Source organism: Varanus komodoensis, unplaced genomic scaffold (assembly GCF_004798865.1).
Source record: "Varanus komodoensis strain SLA01 unplaced genomic scaffold, ASM479886v1 scaffold11, whole genome shotgun sequence".
Lineage (NCBI taxonomy): Eukaryota > Metazoa > Chordata > Lepidosauria > Squamata > Varanidae > Varanus > Varanus komodoensis.
Genome location: NW_025335317.1, coordinates 25,853,810 through 25,875,977, shown reverse-complemented (window position 1 = coordinate 25,875,977; position 22,168 = coordinate 25,853,810). Strand labels below are relative to the sequence as shown.

The following is a 22,168-nucleotide window of genomic DNA, read 5'->3' as shown; positions in this document are numbered from 1 at the left end:
AATCCTGTTCCCAGAGCCCTGATCCTCTCCCCACACTTGTCCAGTGCAGACACGTTTCTGGAGGGCCTGAACCACCCCCCCCCCCTCGGTCTCAGTCTAAAGTCTTCCAGACAAAGCTTGCTAGAGCATCTCCAAAGGACCTTTTCCCCATTCTTGTGAGGTGCAACCCGTCCCTTGCCAGAAGCCCATTAGCAAGAAACCTGGTACCATGGTCGAGGAACCCAAAGTGTTCCTTCTGGCACCACACTCTAAGCCAGTCGTTTACCTCGGCTACCCTCCTTTCCCTGCCTGGCCCAAATCCCTGGACCGGTAAGATCAATGAAAAGGCCACTTGGGCCTTTAGGTCCCTGAGTTTCTTCCCCAAGGGCTTAAAGTCCCTGGTGATCCCGACCACACCCTGCCTGGCTATGTCATTTGTCCCCACGTGGATCACCAGACGTGGCTGGTGACCCCTGGAGCGAACAAGATGCTCCACTCTATCCTTCACATTCCGGATGCATGTGTCCAGCAGGCAACAAACCTCAGGGTCGGGGTGGCACACCACTGCCTCAGTGCCCCTCAGCCGGGAGTCCCTGACGACAATCATCCGCCGCCATCTCTTCCCAGTGGTGGTAGGTGGCTGTGCCCTGGTCCTCGCCTCTCCTGCAGTAGCCCCCTTGCCGCATGTGGTCCCATTCTGGGGGCCCTGCTGGTCTCCCAAGGCCTCATCAGCTCCAGCCTCCCCAAGTGGAGAGAACCTGTTTCCCAGCTCCAGATCGGCGCCAGGAGAAGGAGGAGGCCGTGCTGGCCTCCTCCTCCTGTGGGTGACATGCCTCCATGTTTCCCCGGCTGTTCCTCACGTAGTCCCTCCCTCAACCCTCTGTCTGGAGGGGGGCTGCTCCCGGGGGACCTGGAGAGCTCTCTCGGCCCTCAGGCACCTCATCTCCTCCTCTAGGAGGGTCACCAGCTTGCACTGAGGGCAAGTGTATCCCTGCCTCTCCTGGGGGAGAAGGGCGAACATGTCGCATCATTTCTTCCAGATATCAGATTTGTTGTTCAAGAAAAGCTATACATTTTGTGCCAGGGAATATTGTTCACTTATAAGTGTTAGTAATACTGGTTTGTTTTATTTTTAGAACCAAGTCTTCTGGTTGCTTTTTCTGGTACCAGTACCTTACCTTCCAGAAGAACACAATCGCTGACTACCTCAGTACCACCTAGTGTAACACCTGGGGTCTCTTCACCTGTCAGACCAGTATCTTCACCTGTGATGCCATCATCAGTAAAAGGTCAATCTAGGTAAGGAGAAAGCATAAGTGTATGTGCTTTTCTGATTTGAAAGATAATTGTACAATCTGTACCTAGCCCATTAATTAATTAAATAAACATAATTAAATTTCTGTGCTACCATAGCCAGAGTTCTCTGGGCAGTTCACACCATTTAAAGCCGTAAAATTCTTCAATATGACAAAACATAATGTAAAACTTTTAAAGTGTGAAACTCTGTAAGTATGAATCCATCTATATCCCACCATCATCTTCTGAGGCCTTCTACCAGGTATTTCATCTGAGAGAGGTTCAGAGGTTGGCCACAAAGTGGGCAACAAAGGCATGCAGAATCTTATGTGCACAGATTCAAGTCTTTGGACTCATGGCCGTTAATATGGCATATTTTTTACAAAATGGGAAAGGAAAATAACTTTTGCTGACAAACAAACTGCTTTTCAATAAAGACTATTGGCACAAGTTGTTGAGTGGATAAGTTTATGAGGAAGAGGAGGAGAATTATGTAAGCTGCCTCAAATATCTCAGAAGGAAAACAAAATGAAGGATTTAAATATATTAATAAAATGAGTAAAATAACAGCTTGGAGGAGCAAGTTGCATGGTTTTATTCAATTTGCAATACAGATCTAGTGGCTAGAATATGAGTGAAATGTGAGTGCAAGGAGTTCTCTGACTACTTCCAAACAAGTCCTTTACTATTCGGTAGCCGTACCTCATTCATGGAATTTTGTAAGAGGTGCAAAGTTTCAGTTGCAAGCCTCTTGTGATTTCTCACATCTATTCCATATTTTTTTCTTCATACATAAAATCTGTTAAGGGGGAAAGAGTGAAATACCATACAGTAGGAGAAGCTGACCCCAGGGAAAGAGGATAACACCTTGGCATTTCCCCTTCTTTCTCTGTTGCTTGCCTTACATGCTTGGAGAATCAGCCTGTGTCCCACAATGCATATTGTTCCTTTATACTCAGCCTCCACAGAAAATAACAGAGCACCATTTCCTTGATCTTCAAGGCAGACTGATGAGGTTACTAATTAATAAAAGAAAGTACATCAGAACAGATTAGAACTAGATCTACACCTGGGCATTTTTCCTTGCATGGTAATACCTGACACTCTGAGGTGTCACATGATGTCATTCTAATCTGTCCTCATCAAACTATTTCTGCCACTAAATCCTGATTTTTTTCAGACTAATTATGTCACAGCTCTTTTATATAATGTGGTTTTTCCCTGGTGTGTATATATATTAGTGTGTGCTAAACTTTGCAGTACTGTTCTGGGGCCAGGAAGAATGGTTTTAGTGGCCCTTGGGGTGAGGAAGAGGGAGAGGAAGTATTATACCAGGGTTTCAGCAAAATAGCAACTCAGGGAAAGAGATAATTCAGTTGCTTTCCTGCCTCCCTTGTGCACCCTTCTACTGTGTCTGGGGAATGAGTTTTAAAGCAGAAAGAGGTCACATACTGAGCACAGCAGTGTTTACTTCCAAGTAAACATATGTAGATTCTGGCTGTAAGGTTGTAGTGCCCTTACACCCTACGAAAGTAGCTTCTGTTTCTCTTGGCAGCTCCTTTAAATAATTAACATTAGCAGTCACTTAATTAATCATTTCCTGAACTTCTTACCTTCCTAAAGCAAACTGTCCTCAGCTTCACCACTGAAATTAACAGTTAAACCAGGGAATTTAGCTGTTAAACAAGGGAATTTTTTCTACCCTAATGCAAGAACAGAATTATGCAAATACTGTAAACTTTTTAAAACTTATATAGTGCTATTTAATGTGGAGGAATGGATGTACCAAGATTTGCTGATTCTGTTTTCTGTCCTTTTCACAACTAGGGAAATAAACCTCTTGCAGCTTTACAAGTCTGTAGTGGAGTAGGTGGCAGGGATTCCCTCAGTTCTGTACCTTTTCTCCAAATGTTTGTCAAATCTATCAAAGAAAAATGCAGTGGGGGGGCTGGTACTTAATTTTACAAACAAATGGACTTTGAACTGCATTTTTCTGGTTGGCTTACTTATGATAGCATAGCCAAGCAGGGGGAAAACTTGTATAAAAAGTAAGCTTTTTGTTCCAAGACAAGGGTGTTCATAAACTTTCCTTTGCTGGACTAAAACATTTTTCTGAGCCCCAAGTACATTACAAAAGAAAGGAGAATTAGGAGAAATTATTCCTTTCCTTCCCAAGTAAGTTACACATGTTGTATAAAGAGAACACAGCCCTGTATCTCTCAAAGCTGTGGGCAGTGCATTACACTTCAACTTGTATTGGAAAAGTAATAATTTGCAGTACTAGGATCTTCCCATCTGGAAGCAGCCCCACTATGGGAGCATTCAGATTTATGACCTTCAGATTGCAATCTGAAAAGAATCTTCATTACTTGCTTCCTTTCATATAAACGGCTCATCAAAAATGGTAAGCGAGTTGAGGAGAGGTGGATAGCACTCAAAAGGGAGGTTTTGGAGGTGCAAGCCTTGACGATACCTCGAGTCAGTAAGGTGGGGAGGCGGAGGAGAGTGCCGCCATGGATGCGAAAGGAGGTGGTTAGAGGGATTAGACGAAAGAGGAACCTCCATAGGAAATGGGTACTGGGGCAAATAGACAAAAGGGTATACCGGGAGGAGGAGGCCCGTTGCAGGAGGATTATTCGCAAGGCTAAGGCTGATTACGAGCTGAGACTTGCCAAGAATATCAAGAGCAACAAAAAGGGCTTCTTTCAGCATGGGACCACTAAATAAGGAGGAAGGGGATCCACTGACTGATATGAGGGAACAGGCACAGGTGCTAAATTTTGCCTCTGTGTTCTCCCCAAAGCAGGACGGGATATCTGCATAGGAGATTAGATGAGGCTGGGGACTTAGGGGCACAGATTAGAGCCACCCCCCTTGAAGTCGAGGGGCTCCTCAGGGCATTGGACATCACAAAGGCGCCAGGCCCTGATGGGTTACACCCAAGAGTACTTAGAGAGTTGGCAGGGGTTCTCTCATGCCTGCTGGCCTCCATTTTTGAGACCTCATGGAGAACGGGTGAAGTTCCAGAGGACTGGAGGGTGGCATCAGTGGTCCCAATTTTCAAAAAGGGTAGTAGAAGGGTCATGGGGAATTATAGACCAGTTAGCCTTTCGTCCATTGTAGGAAAAACAATGGAAAGGCTCATAATAGAGAGAGATCTAGTGATGCTAGATAGGGAAGGGAGGCTGACAGCCACACAACACGGCTTCCGCAAAAACAGGTCCTTCCAGACCAACCTTGTGGAATTCTATGACAAGGTTTCGAGATGGCTAGATGGAGGGGACGCAGTGGATGTGGTATACCTGGATTTCAGCAAGGCCTTTGACAAAGTGCCCCATGATATCCTGGTGGAGAAACTGAGGAGTTTTGGGATACACCAAAGCACTGTCTGGTGGATTAGGGCATGGTTGACTGACGGAAAGCAGAAGGTAACCATTAGCAGGGAATCATCGGGATGGAGGCCAGTGACAAGCGGGGTCCCCCAGGGCTCTGTCCTGGGGCCGATCCTGTTTAATCTTTTCATTAACAACATGGAAGAAGGGGTGAACAGTATGCTGATCAGATTTGCAGACAACGCTAAAACTGGAGCAATGGCCACAACTGAGGAGCAGGTACTCCAGATCCAAAAGGATCTGAACAGACTATGGAAGTGGGCAGGAGACAACAGGATGGCGTTCAATGTGGATAAGTGCAAGGTCTTGCACTTGGGGCATAGGAATAGCTGTCATAAGTACAGGTTAGGTGACAAGTGGCTGGAGAGCAGCACTTGTGAAAGGGACCTCTGGGTACTGGTTGACTACAGGCTAAACATGAGTCAGCAGTGTGATGCGGTGGTCAAGAGGGCGAACACCACCCTTGGTTGCATAGCCAGAAGTGTGGCTTCTAGATCAAGAGAGGTATTCCTACCACTCTACACGACTCTGGTGTGCCCGCAACTGGAGCATTGTGCTCAGTTTTGGGCCCCTCATTACAGAAAGGATATAGCCAGGTTAGAGTCAGTGCAGCGTAGGGCCACAAGGTTGGTGGCTGGTTTGCAGGGGATGCCGTATGAGGCGAGACTGAGGGAACTGGGTCTCTTCAGCCTGGAGAAGAGGAGACTCAGAGGGGATATGTTGGCGACATACAGGTATGTGAGGGGATGTCACATGGAGATGGGTAGAGACCTGTTCTCCCCTGCAGAGGAAGGCAGGAAGCGCTCCAACGGAGCAAAGCTCAGGGAGCCAAGGTTCCATTTGGATGCCAGGAAGCACTTCCTGACAGTCAGGACCCCGAGGGTGTGGAATGGGCTTCCAGGAGAGGTCGTTGAGGCCCCATCGGTACGGGTGTTCAAGGATAGGCTGGACGTCCACATGGTGGGCATGTCATGAGCGGAGCCGGCTGGTGCCGGAGGTCAGACTAGATGGCCCGGGGGACCTCTTCTGATTCGCTCTGTTTCTTTGTCTTAGAGCAGGGATAGGCAAGGCGGTCCCCTCCATATGACTCCTGAGGACATTTTTTCAGTTTCACCTTCACTTATGTTGTCACCACACTGTCAAAGTTGCCGGCAAAATTTGACAGTGTAATAGTGGCAAAAGTAGCAATTTGTTTTTAAGACAAAGCACTCAATTTTTTAAAGCAAAATTGTGCTGTATGTGTCTTTTTAAAACAGTTCCTGTGCTCCTTACATGCCTTGGTTTAAAAAGAAATGGCTGCTTTTTAGCTGACATACTGCTGCAAATTTGGCAGTACAGCAACGGCTTCTGCAGTGACAAGGAGGGTTTCACCACTGACGGGATCAAAGGGAGAAGGAGCAGGAACTGGACTCCAGATGCCAGGAAATTGCTTACCCCATTTTAGAGGAAGGATAATTCTAGAATAAAAATTACGGTGTTAACATGAAAAAATCAAGATACGCTTCCCGGAATACAATGCCGATAACATTTGAATCATTTTCTTTTAGCGCATGGAGCAGCAGTAGCTGGCATGGAAGAGTTAAAGGAGGATTGAAGGGTTTCCAAACCTGCATGGTGTCTGATAGCAACATGAGTTTTGTTGAATTTATAGAGCTCTTCAAGTCTTTCAGGTAAAGTTCATTTTACTGATTCTTTGCCTGAGTTTCTCGAAACAAAACTAAGCCAGAAACCGAAACCACATACAGAGTGTGCTTTGAAGGTGTTAAGATACAATATAATATAAAAATGGTTTATACATTATAGTGTTCGAAGCCGTAAGGATTTGAAGGATCTTTTTGATGTATATACTATACCATGCAATCGATTGAGTGCTGAATCTGTTCCCCTGTATACCTCTCTTAAGATTGATGAGAATACCAATGGACTCCAGCCTGATTTAGGTAAGACATATTAATGTGACTTTATTGCAGTTAATTGTTGTATTTGAACTAGGGACCCATGGAGTCAAACACTATCTCTAGCTTTGTTAGATAGATATAGATACAGATATACTATCTCTATCTGTGGCCTAAATGTCTGTTTCTAGGTATCATTGTTTCTTTAAATTTATTTCTTTATCTGTAATATGAGAACATTGGCTTAGTATGGGAACAAAAATATTGTATCACTTTGGAAATTGTAAAAGTTTTATATATCACTTTGCAAGTTATAAAAAGTTTATTATAAATAATAAATGACAATAAAGGTCTAAATTTGAAGTCCTGGATACAATGCCAATGAGAATCAATTGTATAATATTGAACATAGGCCTGAACACTAAAACTTTGGGCCAGTTGAAATGTATCTAATTGGTGTAGGTACAGTTCTTGGTGAAATATACCTTTAAAAATAATGTGAATCATTCTAAACAAAGTGATCTTTTTCAGAGTGTTAGTTGGAAATGCTCATTGCTAAACAGCAGGTTCTATAAAATATCTTAGGCCATGCAGGACTTAAAGGTTAGAACTAGTTACTAGTAAGGACTTAAAGGTTAAAACTAGCAACTAGTTAAACTAGTACTTCTATAAAGTATTTGTGTTTATATTTTTATCTTTTAGATTTACTGACTAGGAACATATCAGATTTGGGCTTGTTTATTAAGAGCAGGCAGCAGCTATCAGACAACCAGCGACAAATATCTGATGCTATTGCTGCAGCAAGCATTGTTACTAATGGCACTGGAGTAGAGAGCACATCTCTGGGGATATTTGGAGTGGGCATCCAGCAACTCAATGACTTCTTAGTAAATTGTCAAGGAGAACATTATACATATGATGAAATCCTCAGCATTATTCAGGTTCGTAATGCAAAACTATTAATATATACATATTGCTTGATTATTTTGTTTCCTGTGTGTATGCTGTACTCTGTCTCCAATATTCTCCAGTGGGACTTGGGATCTTGAAATGATGCACCTATTACTACACCAAGCAAAGTCATCTTGTTTTGATGTGGCATTGCAAAATCAGTTACAAAGGGAACTGTCTAGCCAAAGTTCAGTACCTTTAAATCCTTTTTTATTCCAGTAGCAAAGAGATGAACATGGATCAATACATGTTCAAAGTTTATTCTTCACTCAGAAGTAAACAGAGACTGAATCAGAGAAAGAGAAGGTGGGACTCCTGACAACTTGTTTTTAAATTTTATTTCAATCAGCTCATGCATTGCTGGGTCTGTGGTGGTGGTGGTGGTGTTTGGTTTTGTTTTTTTGAGAGCATTATTCGGGGCAGTGGCTATATCTATTGGACCTTCAGTATATTCATGAATAAACTCAGAATATACTCTGGAAAGCAGTGAACATTCCCCAGAGTCTGTGAACTGCAGCTTGAGTGACAAGCTGTCTTTCAGGGAAGTTTTCTGCTGTTGCTTGATATATTTTTCCAGTCCTTCCCCAGCAGGTTTCAGAAGGTTTGGAATATGGTAGGGTTGCCCTTTCAATTTGTTCGCATCTTCACATTCACTGTACATTGCTGAGGTCTTGTGGGGATAGGGATCTCTCACTTCTCCTACGAAATAGCAGGAAGCAGGGTAATCCTTTGTGTCATATGCTCATGGGATGTACGTACATCCTGTGAGTAGCCAGCCTTTTCCAAGCACCATAAAAGTACATATGAATGACACACCAAACACATTCTTGTGAAATATCCACAGATTCATGCCAATGACACCACCACCTTTCTTTCTGTATAAGATTTATATTCCACAATATAAAACTTTATTAGTTTTATTTTCCAACAAACTCAAATTAGCTTACATAATTCCCACCCTCCTTCTCACAGTCTTAACCTTCTTAGTCGAAGAACAAGGAGATGGTTTGTCTTTGGAATCAACCTGCCTTGCTTACCTATAGTTGTGTGGCACGACATGGAGGTGACGCAGGGAGAATCCCCCGCCCCCTTAAATGGATGTACAGCTAGATAAAGAGGCTGGTCTCTCTCTCTCTCAGTACTTCCTAGAATGGAGTTGAGTGGCTCCTCTGCAAAGCAGTTTAGATACCCGTGAGGAAACTTAGGGGCAATTCCCACACTACACAGATACTGGGGTTGATTCAATGTCCATATTAAATGCCAAATAAAAAGTTCCAAGTTTTGATGTCTGTGTCATTATTTTTGCTATTCCCTCCCAGTTCACAAAAGTCAGTTGCACCAAACAGATGAAACCACCACTAATTTTTCCTGGTTTGGCTTCAAGACCAGAGAAGGCTAGGAGACATATAGAGAAAACCTTTGTAATAGAAAATTAGGAAATGGATTAAGTTCATTGTTCTGTTTCACTGACTATTTCTCCATTTGACATTTTCCCCAGTCCTCATTTGGCTTTAGAGAAGTGCTACTGGGCATAGCATTTGAAAAATTTCATCTGCTACTGTCATGTCTAGTTTTACCCTTGATAGTGCATAAACAACGTGCAAACAAAAATCATACTGTAATTAAATGAAAAACAGGTATTTGTTATGCCTGTTTATTCTGATGCATTTATTCACATTCTCTTTCTGCATTTTCCAGAAGTTTGAGCCAAGCATCAACATGTGTCAGCAAGGACTAATGTCATTTGAAGGATTTGCACGGTAATGACCTCTGGATCTTACTGATTTTTGTTCAACTGTCTTTTATGGCTTTATGTATTTTACATTTTTGTATCTTTAGGTTTTTAATGGATAAAGATAATTTTGCTTCTGTGAACAATGAGTCACAGGAAAACACAGAAGATTTACTCTTCCCACTGTCATATTATTACATCGAATCATCACATAATACATATCTCACAGGACATCAGCTTAAAGGAGAATCCTCAGTAGAACTTTACAGCCAGGTATAACCACTCAGTCTGTTGCCCCCTTTTTTTCCTGGAAAGATTGGTTTATTTGGAAAGTCAAAGAAGCATGACCTTTTCCTAAAAGTTCCATTTACTTGCTTGTAAAACATACGAAAACAAAATGTGTGGGAAAACTTCTTGTGTGCACAGTTGTGCTCAGATGCTTTTTTTATAATTATATATTTAAGCTTTGTTCTAAGGCAAATTGAGGGGATGGGGGTCGTTTGAGGGATGTAGCATTTACACAGTAGCCAGTGTGATCCAACCTGCTAAAATTAGACTTTCCCACAGGAAAGGCTGAGCTAATATGTTAGTTCATTTAAATGTCAAAGCACCATTCAGAATAATGTGAGTTGTGCTGAAAAGATGGTGACTTTATGACAAAATTATTACTCAGGAGAGGGTTGCTTTTAGGAATATTATATAATATTTTAGACATTCTTTCCAAGAAGTGACCCATATGAAGAAAAGTACTGCTTTCCAAAAGTTTTGTGTTGTTTCTGTGTTCAAGCTGCATGATGCTTAAAAGAGTTTACTGAAGCATCACACTTCCTGTGAATGGAAATTTTAATTGTGCCATCAGCATATAATGGGAGTGGAGAGAAGAAAGGAGGGTAATAATACAACATCAGGAATGGGTTAGAAATGGTTACAACTTTATTGGTTAAATCATTCAGCATTTTGGGAGCCAGGCTAATGGGTGTTCCTTTACCCCAGCTTGTCTGCTGAGGTAAAATGGAGGTGATAGGATTTTTTGGAGGTTCAGCATAGGGTGGACAAAACATGTGGTCCTTCCTGTGGCCAGGGGCATGCTAACTACCAAGCTGGGCTGGAACTATGAGGGATATTTAATTATGTGCATAATAGGAATGATAGAACCCCTTTTCCACCAGAAAACTGTTCGTGCTACACTTGTTTGTGGTACAGGTTCTTGGTTAATTTAATATACTTCCAGCAATATAAGGAATTGTTCCTTTGGTTGTACAGTCATCATATGATCACTGAAAGTTCTATAACACTTGGGTGGCGTCCGATAGGGATCATTCTAATGATGTAAAATATCTGCCTGGAAAATGAGAATAACTTTCAGCATTTTTTCCTCCTCCCTTGTTTTTTTTTGGGGGGGGGGCATTCTCCAAAACATAGGTGAAATTTGTAGCATTGCTAGTAGACATCATCTGTCCGTGGAGTGCTGGGGTGCAAACCATTGGCTGCAATCTCTTTATAGAAGCAATGTATTACTGCATCAGCATCATCATTATTTATTTGGTTACAGATTCTTTTACAAGGCTGTAGAAGTGTGGAATTGGACTGCTGGGATGGTGATGATGGAATGCCTGTTATTTATCATGGACATACACTCACAACTAAGATTTCTTTTAAGGTACAACTATTTTTATAGAATATCAGACTTGATGCTCACTGTATCACCCTAGGGAAAGTAAAGGGATCTCTCCAAGCTGGGAGAATGGACATCAAGATGGCAAATGCAGTTCAGTAAGTGTAGGTGCAAAATAATGAATTTCAAATATAGGCTGATGGAATCTGAGCTAGCAGTGACTGATAAAGGGAACTGTAGGGATCTTGGGATTGTAATGGACAGCTCGATGAGAAAGTTGACCTAGTGCACAGCTGCTGTGAAAAAGGCAGACTCCATGTTCGGCATAATTAGGAAGGGAACTGAAAATAGAACTGCCAGAATTATATTCTCCTTATACATATCTTTGGAGTTCCTGTAACTAATCTGCTTGAAGAATCCTGTGGCTAACTGCTTGCCTGTATGTGAAGTGCTGGACTATTGGCCTGATCCAGATTGACTCTTCTTAGTTCTTCTGACCTACAGCCAGAACAGTTGTTTCAAGGTTGTGAGATAGCCTATCGCAGTCAGGTATAGCACAACATCTCCTAGCAATATCCCAGTGCAGTTGTCAGGGACATCCTTTATACTGAGTGTGTATAATAATGGGATCAGCAGCAAGGTGACCCAACCTACTTTGTGATGTGGCACCAAAGCCAATTCAGGCCTGACAAAGGCTCCTCACTCCTGCCTTGTAGCATCAGATATCACTTAAGCTGCAACTATGCTGTGCCTTTGTAATCATCCAGACATTGCAAGCAAGTTTGATTTCCTTATTTAAAAAACAAACAAAACCTCTACATAGATTACATTTTGCCTTTGTCTGCTGTCAGCAAGCTGAAGCCAAGTTTTTTTCAATAATGCATGCGTTAGAATAGTATGTGTCCCAAATGCCATAGATGACTGATAAAACTCTGATTAATCTAATTTTGCAGGAAGTAGTTGAAGCTATTGACCGCAATGCCTTTGTCACCTCAGACATGCCAATCATCATATCAATTGAAAACCACTGTTCCTTGCCCCAGCAACGAAAAATGTCTGAAATTTTCAAGGTAGGTTGCAGAAGCACTAGCTTTGTGTGGACAATCAAATCTTGGCTTACTAAACCAGAATATTAATATGAATGAGTACTTGTGTGCAGGTTCTTTGGTTCTCATTCATTTCTCCCTTTCCACGAGTGAGGAAAAACCCCAGGAAGCAGCATGTTACCATAGACTCTTCTTACATTTGAAATACGAAAATACGGTTAATGGCTTGAAACCATGACTTGATGTCCTTGCTTTCTTGGGAAGACAACCATTGTGTCCTGGTCTTCGTGAAACAGGAGACTGTGTTTAATTGTGGCTTATTCAGCCAAGATCCAATTACCTAAACCAGGCTGATAATGCTATTCAGTCAGCAAAGCTTTAGATGTTGGTCCTTTCTTCTACCTAGTATCTTCAATTTTATTGACATTCCAGAACACATTTGGAGAAAAGCTGGTAACTAAATTTTTATTTGAGAGTGACTTTTCTGATGATCCTATGCTACCTTCTCCCCATCAACTAAGAAGAAAGGTTTTGCTTAAAAACAAAAAGCTCAAAGCTCATCAGACTCCAGTGGATATTTTAAAACAGAAGGTATGATGATTCCATATAAAATGTTTTAAGAATTATGTTATTTTGGGGGGAGAAGATAATTGCATATTTTTCATTTTAAATATTGTAGTGACTAAATATGCAGTTATTTTGAGAACTTATCCACAAAACCACATTCAGTCTTTCTTGATAATCGTGCATAAATAAAAATAAAATTACATGTTTGTATGCAATAATAAATATGGACAGATGCGTGGAACTAGATTCAACACAAAACCATGATTTTCATGCATTGAAAAGGGGGTTTGGCCTGACAGCTTTATTGGCCCTTTCAGTCTCTAGTATTAGATAATTTTGTGATTCAATGAAACCAATGTTCATTTTACCATCTGTTTTTATTGGAATTTGGACCACCAGATGTTATATAAATTGTTCAAGTTCTTTAGGAGGGTTTCCCTAAAGGCAGCTTATAAGTCTTTGCAATACATAGATAAATATTAACTTAGACAGTTGTAAATGAAGAAAAGATGGCTTTTATTAGGGAAAAGTTTGTTATCATTTCACAATCTTTTTTTTTTAACTTTTGCCCTCATCCAGAGTTTGAGTTTGAGTGGTTTACCCTTTTATCTGGTTTATCATTCCTCTTCCTCTAGAGCAGAAGTGATAAATGTATAGCTGTCAAGATGTTGTGGAACCACTAACAGTCATTGGCAAGGGATCATGGGCACTGTAGGCCAGAATTATTAAGTGTGCCACAAACTCCCCATACCTGCGGTAGAGGAAGTGTGTTCATGAGTCTCCCATGGACTAAATGTAGTGTGTATTGCTGATGTTGTACATAGAAACTGGAATAAGTTGAATTCGTGCAATTTGCTCCCCCTTCTACCAGTTTTTATTTAGTTTGCTTTTGAGGCAGGTAACCCTGTTTACTGGGCCTCTGTGTGGAGAAATAAAATCTATGTTAAATCTGTGATGGATAAGGATATGAACATGATAACTTATCATCAATTTTACTAACACATCTTGCTCCATTAAAATGAATCCTGGATTCATATTTTGACTTAGCTAGTGATTGAGTGGAAAAGAGCAATATCATGAGGAATAAGAGGTAGAGTTGAGTCCACGTTTTAGAAGAGAGAAATGTAACCAGGAAAAACCTATTGCATTGAGGGAAGGTATTTAGTCTGGTGATTAAGCTAAACAAATTCTGTGAACATACTTAAAATACAGTCTTTTGGTATTTTCTAAATGGATATTCCATTCCATGTTAAAAATGTGATTCCACAGGCTCATCAGCTGGCATACATGCAAGCTCAGGCAAGCAATGGTGGTAATTTGGGGAATCTTACCACTACTAATGAAGAAGAAGAGGATGAAGAAGATGAGTATGACTATGACTATGAATCTCTTTCTGATGGTACGTGAAAATATTTATTATAGAATTTTTGAGGCTTAAGGCATGAGCACAGTTTCAGCTGTAATGACACTTGAAACTGTTTAACCAAAAAAACCAAACCAAACATCTTTTAAAACATTTAACTATTTCTCACAGTATAATACTTGATTATTTATATTCATGTAAATAATTTGTTAATATTCTTTCTAAATGATAGGAGGAATATATGATTTATATAAAGCAGAGATGAGCAACTTGTGGCTCTCCCGATGTTGTGGCTTACAACTCCCGCACCTTTCACAACTGGCTATGCTTCCTAGGTTTTGTAGACCAAAACATAGGGAGGGCCACAAATGGATCACTGCTTGCCTATGTAAAAGTTAGGAAACTTACATTTTAAAACACTATTTGTATGTGTTTTAGGCTCACCTAAAACCTAGTTATTTATATATAGACCCTTTAATATTCAGAGTTTCTCAACAGCTTTGACCATACATAGTTCTAAAGGATTTGATTTGGCTGGATGGTTATGTAAATTATGATGATGTTAAGAATCAAGATCAATTAAGGTCATACAAATGTTTCCTATGATTAGAAAACATAGCAGTCATTCTGATTTCCATTATTGTTTAGTATAATTCTTCTGATGTTTGCACCTAAGTATATATTGTATGTGTTCTGAGTTTCTTATGACTACTGCTCCTGCTATGTGCTGTATTTTAGTAACACAAAGCAACATCTGTCCATTCCAAGGATGCTGCTGTTCAGAAAGTTTACTTAATAGCATTGATGAAAGCATTTTGTTCAGAAAGCATATTTCATACCAGACAGGAAAATACTTCACATGTCATATATGTAATGATATGAGATCACATTAGAAAGAATATGATGCACAGTGCAAAATAAAAATTATAAAAAGGTGCATTTTATTGTTTTTTAATATTATAATTTTTTTGGATTATCCAAGTTAGAGCTTTTCTGCTAATTTCATGACAATGTGTATACCCTGACACCTAGATTTACCTCTTACTTGATTACGGTCCTTCTCTGAGTTGTCAAAGTACTCACACTATAAATTAGTTCTATTCTTGGTCAACCTGGAGTTAGTTGTATGATATGTAGTTCAGCTTCTTCTCATGTTTACACTTTTAAAAGTATTTCCAATGTTACTTCTTTGTAGCAATTCTACAAATGTTTGTGTCAAGGTTATAGTTCTGTATAATCTGAATATTTTTCATTTCTCTGGCTTTATTTCTTAACTTCTTTTACTCTTATTCCTTTTCTGACTCTATTTTTCTATAGCTGATGTCCTTAATGCTTCTCCTGCTCCTAACAGCCAGGAAGGTAAAAGGCTACTTGGTCAAGCATTGTAACTGCATGCATTTCAGCACTGCATTACCAAACAACTTTGAAATGTTGTTTGTTAGTTAAACACAATTTTGCATTTCTGTTATTGTCTTAATTACTTTTGGGAATCACAGTATTTGCATGTGCCACTCTAGCTTCTTGTTTATACACTTTTGTTTTCACTGAATAGATTATCGGGTCATATTTATGAAGGTGAACTTAAAATATGCAATACATGGTTTTTTTGGATATAAATGTAGGTAAATCAATGAGAAAGTGTTTAGTAAGCACTTCCGTTTCCTGTCACACCCCTCCCCATTCCCTGCAAATAGATGCCTTATACAATCCAAGATAGAAAGTATTTACATTTATTTTCTAATTTTAAAATTAAAATAATTTAATGCAATTTTAATTTAATGTATTATTCCAAATATACTTTAAGTGGAAAATCATGTTTTATTTTGCATCTTAAAAATACATGCCTGCTGTGCTCGAAAAGGTAAGAGAGAAACTCTCATTAAAAAGAATATTACTATTGAGAGAAATGGTTTGAATAGTTATTAATAGTTTTTCATTATTCAGAACAGTATTGACTGCTTTGTCCAAAAATATTTGGTTGAAATAAAATTTGTTTCAGTCATATAATACTTACTTTGCAGATAACATTCTGGAAGACCGACCTGAGAATAAGTTAACCATTGATAAGCTTCAGTTTGAATACAGTGAAGAAACTGCTAAGAGAATAAAAAAGATGGATAGCACTGCGTACAACAGTAAAGGAAAGGTAGTATACCCTGGACTCTTTTTCCAAACATTTTTCAAACAGAGCGAGGATGGTTTGCAATTAGGATTAAATGTTCGCAAAACTAGGATTAAAAGAAAAGAGAAGCTACTCAGGCCTGTGGCCCCTTAAAGAAAAAAGAATTACTGTAGCTTGAGTTTCTGTAGGCTCAGTGTCAGTGGCATGAAGAAGATAATGTTCTATCAAATGGTTGTTTATTATATTCATACTCCATCTTGAATTTTAACTGAAAAATTAAAGGTAGATTTTTTTAAAGGGCTATTAAAATAGAAATTACAATTAAAAGAGGTCCTGACAAATAGAAAAGGTCCTGCTCCCTCTTCCTTTCCTGAATAGAGGGTAGAAATGCTATATGCATTAAAAGATAAAGGAATATATCCTAAAACAGAGGAATTATACAAGAAACAAGAAGAGGAAAAAGGTACCGTCACTGGGTCAGGAGAGAAGGGAACATCAAACCCTTGTTGCTCCATAGCCTCCTTCAGGAGGTCAAGACCACTAGGAAGTTTAGAAGTGTGTTAATTGAGGACTCAAAGGTTTGGGGCTTTAACAGTCCAGGCACACCTTAGAAAGGAAAGCAGGCATCCCTGCCTCAACATAATGAAAACCATCCTGGTTCTGTCACAGTAGCAATCTCCTCCTCCACAGCAAACAGGCCTTGCCACTGGTTACTCTTGTGGGAAAGTAAAGAGACCTCGGGAAAGGTTGTCCAAGCTGGTCTTCAGATCTTGGAAAGCCCTTTCTATTTCCTGAGACCATTTCATTTGGCAGGGCTGTCTTTCTTGATCAGATCTGTTACAGGCAAGGCTCTGGAGGAGAAATTGTATATAAACTGGTGATAATAGCTGGCTAGCCCTAAGAATGGTTGCACTTCTTTCTTGGTCTGGAGCCTTGGCCAGGTGCTTGGGGCCTCTACCTTTTCTGCCACTAGTCCTATAGTTCCTTTCCCTACTATATACCCCAGATATTAAACCTCTTGCCTAGATACCCTGCATTTTTTGGGATTGACTATCAGTCCTGCAATCCTCAGGGCTTCTAGGAACTGCTACAGGTGTTGTAGATGTTCTTTCCATGTCTAAGAATGATTATATTGCCTATGTAGGACACAGCACGATGTGATAAATGGCCTTATCCATCAGCCGTTGGAAGGCAGCAGCAGTTCCATGCAGCCCAATGGGCAGGCACTGTGAACAGGCCTTGTGAATGGCATACATTGTGAACGGGCCATTTTCCCCTTTGCTTTTAGAGTCTGAGGAATCTGCCAGTAGCCCTTAGTCAGATCTAATGTCGTTACAAAAGTAGCCTGACCCAATTGCTCCAGTAGCCCCTCTATCTAGGGCATAGGGGATGCTTAGAGATTGAGTTGACCTTCCTAAAATCAATCCAAAAACAAATATTCCCATCTGGCTTCATTACCAACACCAGTTGACTCCTTCAGGGGCTTAGCAACTCCTCAATCACCCAGCTGAGACATCTTCTTAATCTCCTCTGTTACCACTTTATGGGGATATGGAACTCACATGAATGAACCTGAGGCCATCTCCTGGACACATCCATGGCTGAATACATTCATCTGCTGCCATCACATCTAGTTGTATCCAAGGAAGTGTATTTTATATGACAGTTTGACTTACATATAAAAAAGCCCCATGAAATCCAGTAGAACCTATTTCTGAGTAGATGTACATAAGAGGCTGGTGTTAATTTATATTAAATATTTGGTACTCAGTTAACATTATTGTTTCTTGTGTACCAAGTTTTTCTTGTTCCATATCTCAATCAGTTGAAATCAATGATGAATATGGCAATATATGTCGAGATGTAGATGAGATACTCTGTCACTTGAATTCTCCCTTAATTAATTACCAGAATTTAAAGTCATGCTTTGATTAAGGATGAACAAATCTGATGTTTCAGTTTCTACACCTTTGAATTTTGTAAAACAAAACTTTTTTTCATACTATTCTGTTTTTAAAAACTCCACAAATTCATCTTAATTTTTTTACACATTTCTCCTAATATATGCATTTTGAATGTATTAGGAAAAATTCATTAAAATTCATAGGCTGGGAGCAATTTTTATGAAATGCAACCACTTTTATGTATATTTCCTAATGCATTTTTGAATGCATGTTTTATTTAAGGAACAGCTTTGCAAAATTTGAAGAAGTGGAAAACTGAAGGATAATTTGGGAAATGCAGTTTAGCTAAGCAAAACGTGAATTTGTTAAGGTAACAAAGTTAGGGATGGGGGAGAAGTTAGTATGTTTGCACTTTAATATGAAACTGTGTTTTGTATACATGTATTTATTTATAACTGTGAAGCTGTCCAGGAGGATTACAACATTACCTAAGATACAGTAAGAATACATATAAAACACAAATAACAGTAATATATCATAGAAATTATACTGCAAGATTAAAAAAACAGATTTAAAACTAAATTTAATAACTACAATAAGTAACAAATTAAAACCTAAAATTTGTTACACAGCTGACATAACACTCAAACTTAGGGCTGATCAAATGCCTTTCACAGAGGATAAGTCTTGCCCTGGTGCCAGAAGGGCAGTAGAGCCGGCACCATAAGTACTCCATTATTGGAGGGTACAACTGAGAAAATTATGGCACGGAGAGGCATTCCATCAACTATTGCAGTCTCAAGCCATGAAGGGCTTTATAGGACAAAATCAGTGCCTTGAACAGAAATGTATTGGCAATCACGCAGTTGGACCCAGGTTGGTATCATGTACATGGACCTGGTTCCAGATAGTCATCCGATTACTGCATTTTGCACAACTTACAGCTTTTGAAGAGTCTTTAAGGGCAGCTCCATGTGCAGTGCATTACAGTAGTTTAATCTAGTGATTACTAGAGCATAGATTATGGAAACCAGGATATCACTATCCAAATAGGGGTGTGCCTGGGTCACCAGACAAAGCTGTAGAAGGCATTTGTGAGCAGCTGAGGCCACCTGAGTCTCAAGCAACAAAGACAGCTCAAGGGGGACTCTTAGGCTATAATCTGCTCTTTCAAGTTGCCTACAATCTGATACAGAACAGGCTGAACACTATCTGGTCAGAGTAATCATACACCAACAGCATTTTAGTCTTTTTTGGCTTAAGCCCCAGTTGGTTAGCCTTCATCCAGTCCATTGTCTCAGCCAGGCACTAGTTTAGTATATCTATACATAACTGAAGGGAAAAAGAAGAAATAGAGCTGTGTTGTCAGGATGCTGATGACAATGCACTTCAAAACTCCAGATGAAACCCCACTTGGTGATTTTATGTAGCTATTAAATAGCGCAGAGGACAAACCAATCCCTGAGGGAAATCCAAGAAGCTGAGTAGTATCCTCCAAGCAACACTTTCTGGAATCATCCATCTAAGCAGTCAAATCAGTGCAGTGCAATGGGAGTACCCCCTCTCCCATTCCCAATTCAGATAGATGTCTTGGAAGGATACCAGAGTTTATGACAGTAAAGCTAGTGAGACATTCAGGAGTAGCAACAGAGTCACATTTCCCTATCATACATCCAGTTACCAAGTCAACTTTTTTTTTTTGGTTGGCATTTTTTTCAATCTCATTTTTTTGTTTGTTTAGTATTTCAATTGATTCACCCTGCTCTCTTAATTCTTGTGCATCCTGGTTGCTCCAAAAATCTATAGATGGGAGTTGAATCTGGGTCCAGGAAGTTGTTATTGCCTCTTTAAGAGATGGAGTGGTGTCAGTCACTTTAAAAACTGTGGTGATGGTACCACTGCTAAAGAAACCTACCCTGGACCCAGTCAATGTGAGTAATTATAACCAATTGCAAACATCCCCTATTTAGGCAAACTGATTGAGCAGGTGGTGGCTGAAGAGCTTCACACTCTCCTGAAGGAAGTAGATTATCTAGATCCATTTCAGTCATGCTTAAGGCCTGCTTTTGGAATGGAGACTGCCTTGGTCACCCTTTGAGGTGATCTCTGATAGGAGAGAAATGGAGAAGCACGCCCCTGTTGATTCTCTTGGATCTCTCAGCAGCTTTGGATACTATCAACCATGATATCTTTCTGGAGAAGTTGGCTGGTTGGCTTCTGGAGCTGGTGGCTGTGCTCTGCAGTGTCTCTACTTGTATCTGGACGACTATCTCCAGATGGTGGAGCGGAGCCTTTGCTCCAAGGCCTTTTGCTAGGGAGTCCTGCAGGTCTCTATTTTGTCCTTCATGCTTTTTAATATCTACATGAAACCACTGGGAGAGGTCATAAGGAGATGTGGGCTGAAGTGTCATCAGTATCCTGATGTTCTCAGCTCTACCTTTCAATTTCATCAAATCAAGGTGAGGCAGCCTCTGTTCTTGACTGATGCTTGAGCTCGGTAATGGGCTGGATGTGAGCCAATAAGCTGAAACTTAATCCATACAAGATGGAGGTCCTGTTTGTGGGAAGTCCAGCTTGTCCAAATGGGGTATTTTCAACCTGGTCTGGATGAGGTTGCACTCCCCCTAAAGAACAAGGTTCACAGCCTTGGAGTGGTTGTTACCAGGTGGACTCAGTAGCCAGGAGTGCTTTCTACCAACTTTGGCTGGTATTGTAGCTGCATCCTTCCTTGGGCCAGTGGAACCTTGCTACAGTCAGCCATGTTCTGGTAACCCTTTGCCTCGATTACTGCAATGTGCTCTACATGAGACTGCCCTAGAAAATGGTCCAAATATTTCAACTTGTTCAAAATGGGGCAGTGTACCTGCTGACACTTTGAACTCTTGTGCCCTTTCTTTCTGTCATTATTAAAAAGCAAAAAATAAAGTGATTTGTATAGAGAAAATTACAGAACTATTTCCATTGTATGTAGTTCTGAACAGTATATCTCCTTAGTGCATGATATAAAAAAGTGACAATATCTGCTGGGTATTCAGTTGCAGTATTTACAGTACACTTAGTGTGATATTTTGCCATGTCAGTGACCTCTGTCATAAGAACTTTTTTGATGCAATTATAAAGAATGATGGACTGGCAGAATCTTTTTCAGAGGAGCATTATTATAGTTCTGCATTTCTTCTGCCTCAATAAGCTCCCCATGTAAGCCAAGTAACTTTGTGCTGGTGTGTTCTGTTTTCCATGAACATGCTGCAGTAGCTGTGATTTTTTTTTTATATGGGTCATATGAGTGTAGAGGAATGTGTCAGATGGAATTAATAGCTTTCAAATTAATGTTTATGTATTTAATTTATTTGTGATATTTATGTGTCATTCTATTGCAAAGGCCTCAGGATGGTTTACATAATAAAATACAAATATCAATATAAATTATAACAATGTCAATATAAAAAATCAACATAATAGCATAAAGGAGTCCTACCAATTCGCCTCCCTCAAAAAATGAGCCGTTATGTTCGTTTCAGGGCTTTTCCTAGGAACTGTTAAATATCTCCTGTGTAAGCAGTGGATCCTTCTTGTGTAGTGATTCATGTGAATCCAGAAGACAATCAGCAGGGGGCATACAATGTAAAAGGAGCATATAATTTACATTGGAGACATTATGTCATGTGAAGAGGGCAGTGAGGAGAATTTTAGTGAAAGTGTAGAATTAGGGAGCTTGTCTGTGTCCTGTTACCCTGTTCCTATTCCTTTACCCTCTGGTTGCTGAGAGGGTAAAGGCAATGGTATTCTTAATCTTTCACTGTTAGTCTGTGGGATGTATAGATTTCAGGAGGAAATGTTACAGTGTGCTTTTAATTATTCATTGTAATAAGCTGCAGTATGAGTAGATAAGTATGGTAAAATCCTTTTTTATTCTTTGAACTGATATATAGGTTTATGACATGGAATTAGGTGAAGAATTTTATCTTTCTCAAAATAAAAAAGAAAGTAGACAAATAGCACCAGAGTTGTCAGACCTTGTCATCTACTGTCAAGCTGTAAAATTTCCTGGTATGTACATTGTCTTAGTTTCTTGTGATTATTCTGTAGTTTGATATATATGTGCTAACCTCCTACTGAATGTCAGTTGGGAACAAGTTTTGTGTAAGTGCTTCCCCCAAGAGAGTTGTCATGCCAGGCATACATAAATAAGAATTCCTGCTTTGTGGGAAATTAGGCAAGTCAAATTATTTTCTCAAGAGTAAGTCCTTACTTGTATCCTTATGTGCCAGAAATACTCTTTCCAGACATACATTTCAACATTTCC

The 22,168-nt window shown here is 40.0% G+C and overlaps 1 protein-coding gene across 4 annotated transcripts in view; it reads left to right on the top strand.

Moving 5' to 3' along the window:
* PLCE1 (phospholipase C epsilon 1) overlaps positions 1–22,168 on the top strand; it is a 177,477-nt gene that overhangs the window by 133,730 nt on the left and 21,579 nt on the right. For all 4 annotated transcript variants that reach the window (XM_044420646.1, XM_044420645.1, XM_044420644.1 and 1 more), the window contains 12 exons: positions 1,116–1,278; positions 6,215–6,337; positions 6,471–6,607; positions 7,265–7,503; positions 9,212–9,273; positions 9,353–9,518; positions 10,798–10,905; positions 11,814–11,930; positions 12,339–12,497; positions 13,743–13,872; positions 15,858–15,982; positions 21,795–21,912. In XM_044420646.1, the coding sequence (XP_044276581.1) occupies positions 1,116–1,278; positions 6,215–6,337; positions 6,471–6,607; positions 7,265–7,503; positions 9,212–9,273; positions 9,353–9,518; positions 10,798–10,905; positions 11,814–11,930; positions 12,339–12,497; positions 13,743–13,872; positions 15,858–15,982; positions 21,795–21,912 (1,647 nt within the window). The remainder of the gene's footprint in view (positions 1–1,115; positions 1,279–6,214; positions 6,338–6,470; positions 6,608–7,264; positions 7,504–9,211; positions 9,274–9,352; positions 9,519–10,797; positions 10,906–11,813; positions 11,931–12,338; positions 12,498–13,742; positions 13,873–15,857; positions 15,983–21,794; positions 21,913–22,168) is intronic.